Source organism: Rhamphochromis sp. 'chilingali', assembly GCF_963969265.1.
Source record: "Rhamphochromis sp. 'chilingali' genome assembly, chromosome: 20".
Taxonomy (NCBI): domain Eukaryota; kingdom Metazoa; phylum Chordata; class Actinopteri; order Cichliformes; family Cichlidae; genus Rhamphochromis; species Rhamphochromis sp. 'chilingali'.
In genome coordinates, this window is record NC_137947.1 from 2,444,945 (window position 1) to 2,457,564 (window position 12,620).

General features: G+C 43.1%; 1 protein-coding gene and 1 long non-coding RNA gene across 2 annotated transcripts; one reads left to right on the forward strand and one right to left on the reverse strand.

Moving 5' to 3' along the window:
• Positions 1-2,145: 2,145 nt before the first annotated feature.
• On the reverse strand, positions 2,146-3,389 carry LOC308388853. Its single transcript, XR_013970182.1, has 2 exons — positions 3,247-3,389; positions 2,146-2,410 (listed from the first exon to the last, which is right to left on the reverse strand). It is a non-coding gene; the product is annotated as an uncharacterized lncRNA (long non-coding RNA).
• Positions 3,390-10,088: 6,699 nt separating this feature from the next.
• On the forward strand, positions 10,089-12,407 carry LOC308388766 (uncharacterized protein; the record flags this gene model as incomplete). Its single annotated transcript, XM_080869660.1, has 7 exons — positions 10,089-10,215; positions 10,307-10,391; positions 10,492-10,654; positions 10,795-10,898; positions 10,994-11,138; positions 11,603-11,726; positions 12,109-12,407. The coding sequence occupies 7 exons, from the start codon at positions 10,089-10,091 to the stop codon at positions 12,405-12,407; spliced, it is 1,047 nt and encodes a 348-aa protein (XP_080725786.1).
• Between the last annotated feature and the right edge of the window lie 213 nt (positions 12,408-12,620).

Below are 12,620 nucleotides of genomic sequence, written 5' to 3' on the forward strand. Positions count from 1 at the left end.
GCAAATGGGCTGACAGACAGCAGTGTAGCTACCTTGGCGAGGTGTGTGTGTGTGTGTGTGTGTGTGTGTGAGGGCGTCATTTCTACGGCTCAGTTATTACTCATGTTAGTGGGGCTTTGCCTTTGTTTAAATTGTCACTCTTTACTGGCCTGTTGGACTTTTTCTTATTATTTCACAGGTGCCTCTCGTCGTGTCCCACACTGGTGAGTCTGAATCTGTCAGGAAATCCGTCTGTTACATCAGTGGGACTTCACAACATCCTGGCGTTTGTCAGAGAGGCCCGTCGACCACTGACACTTCTAAACCTCGAAGGTATGTCTGAACTTGGAGATACTCCATGGAGTTCCTTTTTTTTTCTAAAGCTATTCTTAGATTCACCGTTTCACACTAATTCACAATTTGGATTTCTTTGATGTTTTTATCACCTGTGCAAAGTTGTACTTGGCAACAGTTTGTTTCTTGCTATCAGTGCGTTTCCTTTTGACGCATTTCTAAGTTTGAACATTTAGTATGTATGCACAGAGGTGTTACATGATGATTACACACACAGACATTACAATATAGAAGTGTGGTTTAAAGATAAAAAAAAAAAAGATTAGCTGTGAATTAATTTTCCATTTTATGGAGCAGAAAACATTGCTGAATGCTAGCTAACAGGCTACATTTGGATGTCAAATATTTATAGGGGGGAAAATGGAAATTATGGATATGAAATAAAATGTTTCTTTGTTGCTTAACCTGCAGGTTGTCAGGTCTCTGGCCCCTGGGAGAGTCAAGACCTGGACAGTTTGTCAGAGCTGGTCCAGGATATCCGTCTTTGCTCTCAGACCCTCAACAAGCTGGACCGACAGACCTTGAAGCAGAGCTGGGACAGGACTCAGTCACACGGACACTTTCTCGACCGAAACTCCAAGTGCCTCCTCTCTGCCACCTCTACTTGAGGGTGGCAGGTGTGTTCATAATAAATAATTAATAATGAATTATTAATTTCCTAATAATTCATAATAAAAGTGGTCATTTTTATGAACATTTTGTTTAATGAGGCTACACCAAAAAGAAACAAGATAAAAACAAAATAAAGTGACATGGCGTCCACCGACAGTCTGTGGATAGCTTGTGTTTTATGCATTTTTGTCTGCCTTATTTATACATGTAAAGCTCTGTATCTGTATAAAGAGTTTGTGTTAGTGTGTGAGAGGTTTTGTGTCACAATGGTCCTGTTAACTCCAAAAGTACACGGACTGTCGACATCATTCTTTCACTGTAACAATCAGCAGGCTTTAATAAAAAAGGAAAAAAAAAAATCAAGGCGGTTTTCAGGTCTCTAAAGAAAAATACATCTAGGAGATATGAGGAGTTGAAAACGCCTCTGTTACAGAATTTCAGCTGTCATTTTCACTCAAGTCTCCATAGACTTTGAATGTGGACATTTTTTAACTGTGTTGCTTCGAGGCCATTTGCGAGAAAACGGCAACTCCTACAATAATGACAGTGCCATTTTGTTAAAGGCAAGAAAAATACCTACATTTTGATGTATAATTTGTGTTAATGAAGGCAAAATTGAGCGTTTGTTCGGACATGAAGAAGAGATTGAGAAAGCGACAATGCATGGTGTGTTTGGCGTCCATAGCAACCATAACAACCAATATTGATTGATGGAAGAGATTTTGAGACAGGGGTAAAAAAAAAAAAAAAAAAGGCAGAGAGAGCCCATTCTGTAGGCTCACCTGTAGGCTTCTAGCAAGCGTAGCAAGTGAATTTCAGAGCCAGGGATTTTTTTTTTTTTTTTGTGTCCCCAACATATGGTCCGCATGGGATTCAAACCACTGCCCTCTGTCCTCGATCCCTACCATGGGGCCTGTCACGTTCCCATGAGCCACTTGGGCGGCCCGGAATGACAGGGCAAAAGTGCTATATTTAAAGTGCACACCTGCGCAGCCGCACCCCAATTTTCGGCTCTTTTTCATTAGCTGGACACCAGGCCTTATCTAGTCAGCCGTTCCAACCACATCCCTGCCAATGTGTGCCTACGTCAAGCCGCATACAAGTGTAACGCTCACAATTTTCTGCTATCACAACGGTGTGTTCACACCGAACACACCGTTGTGTGCCAACATTTGCTGTGTAGTAGAACTGAGACATTAGTCATTATAAACATTTATTTGAAATAATATTAAAAGTCTCAAACAGAAAAACATTAAACATAAATATATAAAATATAAGAATTTACAGAGAGACAGGAATAAAAAGGACCAGCTGCTCTCCAGAGCAGGAACAAGGCTGAGGAGGAAATGCTCCATTGGAGACTGGTGTGGCCTCTTCAGGGACTCCAGGATGGCCAGCTCCACCGCCGATGGACCGTCCTGGGACCCGTCCCTCATCTGCCTCGGAGCCGTCCTCCTCTGTGGGCCTGTAAAACAGCACAAAACACAAAGAAATGAGAAGGCTGCTACTAGATTTTAATTTCAACATTGAAAAAAAAAAAAAAACAATAACAGGATATAATCAGATTGGTTGTAGATATTTAGTAAAGGTGATCACAAGGGAATCCCACCGACTAAAAAGGTATCAGTGCTTGCTGTACATATCTGTGGGTGCAGCAGCAGGAGCTCAGGGACTGGGGATGCTCTGCTGCAGAATCAGTTGGTTCTATCAATACAGTATTAAATGTTAACAGGTTGGATATAATAATCGTAGAGTAGACAGTGGTCCCTCATTTATTGCAGGGGTTCTCAGAATAACTAGCCCCTGGTCACAGTTCTCACAATTGATTCTCAAAGTGCAAACCTTTGTAGATTGCAAAACGTAAAAGTATTATTATGCCGCGGTTTGTCTTCATCTGCCCGCCACTTTCGTGCGCCTTTTTCCCTCACGGTGCAGGTGTCTATTTCCGAATGAGGCTCATAGTTATGGGTGTTTTTGTGCTGTTTTTTCTATTGGACGCGATGGTTATCAAAACCAAACGTGATAAATTTGGCAAGCGCAGGAGATTTGTCAATCAGGCTGCAGAATGCAATGCTGTACTGTGCAATAAAAAATCAGCGAAAAAGCAAAGCAGTGACGGATGAACAGCGGGACCACTGTGTGCTGTTTATTAATAAACAATAAAATATATTCTTAAATGACAACATGCCTAAAAGCAGAACGGTATTTGTACGTCAGTGGGAAAATAGCGGTGGCTTGCTAGCTTTTGTGCGGCTTCCCCGGGTCAGTGAAAACTTTCAAAAGAGAAATGAATGAACTTACCAGGTTGCCCGATCTCTTCACATATCTTCCTCCAAGCTCGGTCCTTTTTATTCCTGTCTCGGTACTGAAAGCAGCTGGTGTTGTACAGCTCCGAGTTGTTTGCTACCGCATTGATTAGCCTTCCCCTCCATTGAAGTATGAAAGGCTTTGGCTGGATCTGCCCCTTTGACCTAGATAACAGCCACGTCACCAGGCTCCTGATTGGTTGTCGCGGCGCGATTTGACGCTGGAGTTCAGATTTTTCCAACTCGAGCGGTAGACGCGAAACGCGCGTATGCACAAAATGCAACACAAAAACTCACGCGCGTGGTTTTATTCGCGAGTCAAACGCGCCAGACGCGCTACACTGACGCGCGTTTCACGCGTTTTGGCGTTTTCGCGACGCAAATCTGCTTCCGAATTTTCGCGGGACCCGCAATCGCGCGTCATCGCGCCTTTCCATTGACTTTACATGTAAACCTGACGCTCTATTCGCGTCCATCGCGTTCGGTGTGAACACACCGTAAGAACAAGCGTCATGTTAACAAATAATACCCGTACAGTAACGTTTATGCGTGTTGTAGCTGTTAGCTAAAAACGCTAATTTAGCGTAGATTGCCCTGGGTTCAGCGTTGACAAACAAATATGAAAGACAGCTTTCAATAGAATCCCAAAGTTGTCATCTTGTAGCCCTCCGGAGTCCTCCACACTTGCAGAGGCCCCTACAGTAGGAAAACGTGCAAAAGAATGTCAAAACCATTGCCATTTGGGTTTACTTATGTCTCACACAGCATCCCAAGTCTTTAGCTTACTTAAAACCCTTAGCTACAGTGTATATTTAGTCCAACACTCATCAGTGTCTGGATCATTACTGATCACTTCGGTGTGATATGATATATAACTTTTCTGTTACATAGTGTATGATTAAATACACAGTACTCTTAACATACTCCTCAATTCTTGTGTTTGACAGGCAGACAGTTCAGAAATTGTCAGGTCAGCAAGACACCTGCTAAATTTACTAACTTCTACCACTGTTCGGCCCAGTGTTCAGACTCACCAAAAGCCTCCCAGGTTTTGTGAAGCTAGACACAAACAACACATGCACAGATTACCAAATGACTTTTGAATCATTTGACATGTGTTTTATTGTTGTACTATATTAATTAGTTAGCATAAAATTATGTGATGCATCTTCTGAATATTGTGTCATTCTAGCAGACAGGAAACGAGTCAGGAGAGAGGGAGAGATGGCCGACCAAGTGTCCACACAGAAATGACTAGGTTCCTTGTTGTATTTGTTCCTTTGTCAGACTTGTTGTTCCTTATACTTACTCATTTAAGTTCTCAATACCCATAACTTGTTCAGATGTACAATTGTATTATTTTATATCAACTTATAACATGTCTTCACAGGTCTTTTCCTGCTCTTTATGGAAACAAAGCAAAGCGCCGGTGCTTTCGAGGGCCTGCCAACCAATTCACACCAGTTAAAGAGATACAACTTAATTTTTATCTCTTACCCAAGCTTGTTCAGTCTACTCCAAAAGGCAGTGAAGAATTTGTCCATCTGCAAGCTGGTTTGGGACGTAGGTCTACACTGATACCTGACAGCTACAGTCATGATGAGGTAAGGTACTGCTCCACATTGACAGGAAAATATATTTGTTGTAAGTTAACGATCAACAAGTGTTTTTCTTTATTCAGAGTCAATTAATTTGGTGGCCGATGGTTTATTTCAAAGGTATGTTCAAGACTCAAAGATCTGTATCCAAAACTGGAAAGTGTTTCTGGGGGCTGGCTGATTTACAAAGGAGCAGGTAGAAAAAAACTCTTAATGGCCATTCCAACTTTTGAATTGATAGTTATAGAAGAATTTTGATGATATCATGACCATGAATGCACTGCAATGTGTACTGCCACATTTTGAATAGTACTGAGTCACTCACTTTTCTCGACAGGTGGATGGGGTTCTCGGAAACTACACTGAACAAAAATATAAACGCAACACCTTTGTTACTGCTCCCATTCCCCATGGGATGGACGTAGAGACCTAAAATTCATTCCAGATACACAATATAACCATCCCTCCCAAACAGTGGTCACAAATCAGTCCAAATGTGTGGTAGTGGGCACATCTGCTATATTGAGATAATCCATCCCACCTCACAGGTGTGCCACATCAGGATGCTGATCTGACATTATGAGTAGTGCACAGGTGTACCTCAGACTGCCCACAACAAAAGGCCACCCTGGAATGTGCAGTTTTTTGCGCTATTGGGGGTCTGGGGTCCCAGAACCGGTCAGTATCTGGTGTGACCACCATTTGCCTCATGCAGTGCAACACATCGTCGCATGGAGTCTATCAGATTGTCAATTGTGGCCTGTGGAATGTTGGTCCACTCCACTTCAATGGCTGTGCGAGGTTGTTGGATATTCGTGGGAACTGGTACACGCTGTCGTATACGCCGGTCAAGCACATCCCGAACATGCTCAATGGGTGACATGTCCGGTGAGTATGCTGGCCATGCAAGAACTGGGACATTCTCAGCTGCCATCTGCCCTGAACAATGTGAACCATGATTCATCCGTGAAGCGCACACCTCTCCAACGTGCCAGACGCCATCGAATGTGAGCATTTGCCCACACAAGTCTGTTACGGCGACGAGCTGGAGTCAGGTCAAGACCCCGATGAGGACGACGGGCATGCAGTTGAGCGTCCCTGAGACGGTTTCTGACAGTTTGTGCAGAAATTGTTTGGTTGTGCAAACCAATTGTTCCAGCAGCTGTCTGGGTGGCTGGTCTCAGACGATCTTGGAGGTGAACCTGCTGGATGTGGAGGTCCTGGGCTGGTGTGGTTACACGAGGTCTGCGGTTGTGAGGCCGGTTGGATGTGCTGCCATATTCTCTGAAACGCCTGTGGAGACGGCTTATGGTTGAGAAATGAACATTCAATGCACGGGCGACAGATCTGGTTGACATTCCTGCTGTCAGCATGCCAATTGCACGCTCCCTCATTGCTTGTGGCATCTGTGGCATTTTGCTGTGAGACAAAACTGCACATTCCAGGGTGGCCTTTTGTTGTGGGCAGTCTGAGGTACACCTGTGCACTACTCATGATGTCAGATCAGCATCCTGATGTGGCACACCTGTGAGGTGGGATGGATTATCTCAATATAGCAGATGTGCCCACTACCACACATTTGGACTGATTTGTGACCACTGTTTGGGAGGGATGGTTATATTGTGTATCTGGAATGAATTTTAGGTCTCTACGTCCATCCCATGGGGAATGGGAGCAAAAACAAAAGTGTTGCGTTTATATTTTTGTTGAGTGTAAATATGGTGCCTCCTGAGGACAGTGGATATACTGGGTCACTGCTAAAAAATGCAAGTACTGGGGGAAAGACCGTCCTTTACATTGCTCCAATCCAGGAAGAGCTAGACACTCAGCTGCTGCCTCCTAACTCTAGCTCCTTCTCCAATATGCCAAAAGCGATGTGCCACTCATGTCAAACCAGCTACCCACTTCAACTCTTACCACTGCATGTTGAAACATGTCAGCCTTCAGATACTAATGCACAGGAGGTGTGTACAGTCCCGTTGCATGGATGAGTCTGGGAGATCACATTACACGTAGCTTTGTCCTATAAAACTACGTAATGACTGAAACGTGTTTTGAAAATGTTTTTATCAGTCAGGAGCTTCATGTTCAATGTTGTGGATGTCACTACACTTGCTTGTGTTTCTGTAGGTAATTTATTAAGTTTGTACTTGCTATTCTCCTTTATCAGACTTGTAATGAAGACATAGAGGACGCACCACATCCCATACCACATACAGAAGACGATCAACTTAACTCACATCTAAAGGTGAAGTTTTGTACCCCTTTAACCTTTATCTATTTGACTGTGCATGACAAAGACAGGAACATAAATATGATGCCTTACATTGAATGGGGAGAAAGTTGAGTTTGATTAAAGTGTCCTACAATAGCCAAGTTGAAGAGGTTCATTATTAGAGGTTGGATTTATTCCTTATATTTAAAGTGGGTAGCCCATGTAAGCTGTATTTGTAATGAAAGTTGACAGATAAGCAACAATCAGATGTATGGAATCACATCACAATTCCATTCTTTTAAAGTTGCTGGTTTTTTCCCCTTTCTTTGCTTGTCTTGACAGGATGTGGAGGAAGATGTCATTATTTTGTCCTCAACTGCAAAGGTAATGTTGAGTGCAACGTGTTTAATGTCTGTCTTTGAGGCATTATTGATTCTATCGTTGATATTGTTTCCTGTTACAGATTGTGTGCCCTGTCTGCGGTGAGACATTTCCTCAGAATGAGGTGGAGGCACATGCAAGCGAGTGTTGTGAGAGGTAATGCAGTCTTTTAATATGGCTTCCAACGTATGTTTGAGAATTTCCCTACAAGCCTTTTGCTTTCCACCTATTAATTTATATTTTGATAGACAGCATTTTATGCTTTGTTAGTGATTGTGCCATGTATGTTATACTTTGGTTTTGATCCTTATAATTTATTTTTTTTTTGCATTAGGTTTTGTCATTCTTGCCATAACATTTTTAATTGTTTAAGTCTTACAGAAGTTATTACAACACGGTTGAAGAAGTTCTCTTTTAAGTTTTTAAGTTGTAAAGGTATTGTTTTCACCTGCAACACCCGCCCCCTCACCCCACACAAAAGAGGATTTCACACCACCTCCTCCGACCACAACTCTTCATATTCATGAAGCAGATGTGAGGAAGCAGTTTAGGAGTCTGAATGCTCGGAAAGCTCCCGGCCCAGACGGTGTGTCTCCTGCCACCCTCAGACACTGTGCAAACGAGCTGGCCCCAGTGTTTTCTGGCATCTTCAACTCCTCACTGCAGGCATGTCATGTGCCTGCCTGCTTCAAGTCCTCTACCATAATCCCTGTCCCCAAGAAACCTAGGATCACTGGACTAAATGACTACAGACCCGTGGCTCTGACATCTGTGGTCATGAAGTCATTTGAGCGCCTAGTTCTCTCCCATCTCAAGACCCTCACGGCCCCCCTCCTGGACCCCCTGCAGTTTGCATATAGAGCCAACAGGTCTGTAGACGACGCCATCAACATGGCCCTACACTTCATCCTGCAGCATCTGGACTCCCCAGGAACCTACGCCAGGATCCTGTTTGTGGACTTCAGCTCTGCCTTCAACACCATCCTTCCAGACCATCTCCGAGGCAAGCTTTCCCAGATGAATGTGCCTGATCCCATCTGCCGGTGGATCACTGACTTCCTGACGGACAGGAAGCAGCACGTGAGGCTGGGAAAGAATGTCTCGGACTCCCGGACCATCAGCACCGGCTCCCCTCAGGGCTGTGTTCTTTCTCCTCTGCTCTTCTCCCTGTACACCAACTGCTGCACCTCCACCCACCAGTCTGTCAAGCTAATCAAGTTCGCAGATGACACTACCGTCATTGGGCTCATCTCGGACGGGGATGAGTCTGCCTACAGGAGGGAGGTTGAACGTCTGGTGTCTTGGTGCAGCCACAACAACCTGGTGCTGAATGCCCAGAAGACAGTGGAGATTATTGTGGACTTCAGGAAGAACACAGCCCCACTCCCCCCCATCATCCTGACTGACACCCCCATCACCTCTGTGGACTCATTCCGCTTCCTGGGTACCACCATCACCCAGGACCTGAAGTGGGAGCCCACCATCACCTCCGTCATCAAGAAAGCCCAGCAGAGGATGTACTTCCTGAGGCAGCTGAAGAAATTCAACCTGCCAACACGGACGATGATGCAATTCTACACTGCAATCATCGAGTCCATCCTCACCTCCTCCATCACCGTGTGGTACGCTGGAGCCACTATCAGGGACAAACAGAGACTGCAGCGTGTTGTGCGCTCTGCTGAGAAGGTGATTGGCTGCAGACTCCCATCTCTGCAGGACCTGTACACCTCCAGGACACTGCGGCGTGCAGCCCGGATCTCAGCTGACCCTTCTCACCCTGGACACAGTCTGTTTGACCTGCTCCCCTCAGGCAGGAGGCTCCGGTCCATTCGCACCAGAACCTCTCGCCACAAGAACAGTTTCTTCCCCTCTGCTGTTGGACACATGAACAATAACCACATGACTGTCCCCGCCACTAACACATGACCCTACGCTGTGTCACTGCATCATTTCATGTTTGGCACTGATCACCACCTGCACTCATGTATATATCTTTCTACGTAGCACTCATAATTCTTATTCTCATGTATATATCCCATGTATATCTCATGCACATATCTTTCTTTCTACATAGCACTTTAATTCTTATTGTCTGCACTGAAGCACCGCAGCAATTTCCTAATGTTGTAAACCTCAACATCTGGCAATAAACCCATTCTGATTCTGATTCTGATTCTGATTTTATTTGTTGCTTTTGTACAGTACATGTTTGAGGTCAAGTGATGTTGTTTTTACTCTGGCATTTTTTCATTACAGCAATGCAAACCTACCTTCACAACAAAGGATGGGCATTTCTAGGTTTGTACACATCAGTAGTCTTTCTTCAATGCTCTGTACAGTGGTTTTCAAACAATTTCTGCCAAGTACCCTTTGTGTAAAGGAATCCAGCTACCTAAAGGCTTAGCCTGTCCACTGCATTTTCTTCTTCTGTTAGGTCAAAGTCACATACTGCTAGTGGTGACACAATTCAGTTTGAAAACCTAAAAGACATTAACGAATACACATGAATACACACAACATGGTTTCCAGTATCATGTTTGTAATTGCGAGTTTTTCTCCATTAGCCTGGATGAAATCCTGCAGGCCATAAGTACTGCTGTGAATACAGAGGAAGAATTCCGTATCACTGTCTCAAGATCCAATATGGTGGAGCGGGGACTTGCACAGTGGAAGAGGCAAAAAAAGGCATTGCCTACAAATCAGCTGAGGGTCACATTCATCGGAGAGGCAGGAATTGATACAGGGGCATTACGGAAAGAATTCCTCACAGGTACTTGTATTTAAAATGTGATCTAAATTGATAGGAGTGAAAATGGCTACTTAACCGGACTAACTATTTGTGTTAAAAGAAATGGTTGCAGGCTTGGAGCAACGGCTATTTGAAGGTGACCAGACTGGGAAGGCTCCCAAATATTCATTGCTGGATCTCAATCTAGGAAACTTCCGGTAGGCCTTTCTCACATGCATTGGGGTCCGCAGTTGTGTGTACACACACACGCATTGGAAATAACCTGATTGATGTTATTTATCTCTTCTCCTCTCACAGTAGTGCTGGTGAAATTTGGGCAGTTAGTCTGGCGCAAGGTGGGCCACCACCCTGCTGCCTCAAAGACTGGTGTTACCAGTACTTGTGTAGTGGAGAGCTGCAGATTGAGAACATTAGGAAAGAGGATGTCTGTGATGATCATTACACTTCTGTTATCTCCCAGGTATGAAGTCTTAAAGGTTTCACTGCTCTACAGTGTTTTGAATTACATGTTTATCACAGATTTTACCATCCCTTATGTTATTTGCAAATTATAGGACTCTGGAATTGGTCATGTTAATGTGTATGTTTGTGTCCTTTAAGGTTGATTCGGCAACAGAAGATAAAATGACAGAACTCACTGATGAAATTTTCAGTTGTGGCTATCATGGACCTGTTAATGTCGAAAAGAAAGAAGAAATTGTTCGGTAAAACTGTTTTACTGTTTCCCCCCCAAAAAAAGTTTTTTATTTTATTTTTTCATTTAGCAGCATGCGACTTTTTCTTCCTTTCTGCATTTCAGTGCTGTTGTTCTTCACGCCACACTTCGGTTGGTGCCTCTCCTCTCCCAGCTACGTGATGGGCTCAACCTTTATGGCCTTACTGATCTACTGAAGCAGTACCAAAACATGTGCCAATCGCTGTTTGTCCCAGGGGTGGAAGTTAAGGTGAGTAAATGTTGACTTTAGTAGGGATAACACTTGTAATTGTGAATAGCAGTTCAAAGTGCTCTTTATCTTTACTTTACAGTATATACTTCAAGTCCTATAGTAGAAAATGTAATTAATGGTGGCACTGGAAAAAGAATATTCAAAATTGTCTTAAGTTGCTTAATATTCCTGAACCGTTTAGAGCAAACACAAGGCATCAGGAGCAATGAAAAAATCCCTTTTAACAAGGAGTATTTACATGTAACCTACAGAGTTATAAAGAGACTTGATCTATACAAAGTTATAAGATTAAATGAGAAGAACTAGCAAGCAGCATGAGACAGACGTTTAAGTCCCTGTCTTTATGTGTGACAAAAGAATACAATTACTTAGAATAAAGACAAAATAATCGGTCCTTGATCTCAATTACAATTAAGTCTTGATTCAGATAAAGTCACAATTTTCTTTGTCTTTCTTACCAGGCTGATGCTGACTTTGTTTTTGCAACATGCCATCCTGAGTTCAGCGAGAAGGGCTCCAACAAAGAACAGGTGGAAATGAGGATTATGAACCATCTACAGGACTTCTTGCAAGCGCTGGAATCACGTAAGTGCACATGTAGTTTACTGTCAATGTATTTTGTCTTTCTGTGTTAAACTTGGAATCATGATTTTATGTAAGGAATGGCTAAACTTTTAGAGAACGGCCAGTCTTGGTTTTCATGGAGTTTACTGCTTTAGTGTTTTTGGATCTTTTTGTCCGACGTTTCTGGAGTACACTTCAGAAAACGTTTTACAAAAAGATATTAAAAAACAAAAGCAGCAAAATGTGTGAAAACAATTCTTATTCTGTAAACCTTTGGCCACAGCTGTAGATTACACTATGAGTGCTTGTCAGTAATTAAGTTTTTAAGTTGTGTTTGTGAAGTTACAGGTAAACAGTATCTAATATTTTATCTAAATGACTGCTTTGTCTTTTTTTAAAAAAGGTGAAGAGCCTGAGACCAGTGACCGTCCAGTCATCCTTTCCCCAAGTTCATTCTTGCAGTGGCTCACAGGACAAGGCCACATTCCTGTCCTGCCAGATGAGAAGATGAACTTCAAAGTCTCTGTGCAGTTCAACCACTCATGCCATATTCAGTATGGCGCTCATGAAGTTTGCTACCCAACCGTTACAGCATGTAGTAATACAGTCAAGCTACCTGTTCAGCATATGCAAACTTATGAAGAGTTCAAGCATGTGATGACAAACGCGTTCCACTATGGTCAGGCATTTCTTCATATTTAGGAGCATAATCAGCCAGCCAGACATCTTGATTGTTCCATGAAATGTTAGTAAAACAAAGAAATCGACATGTGTTGCTTGATGTTTTTTTTTATTATTGTTTTACAGTTTAAGCATTCTGTTTATTGCCATTGAAATTATTATAAAAAAAAGTTTTTGTCAATATAGTCCTTGCTGATCTCATTCCCTCCTCCATTTGACTGTGTCAGCTTGTGA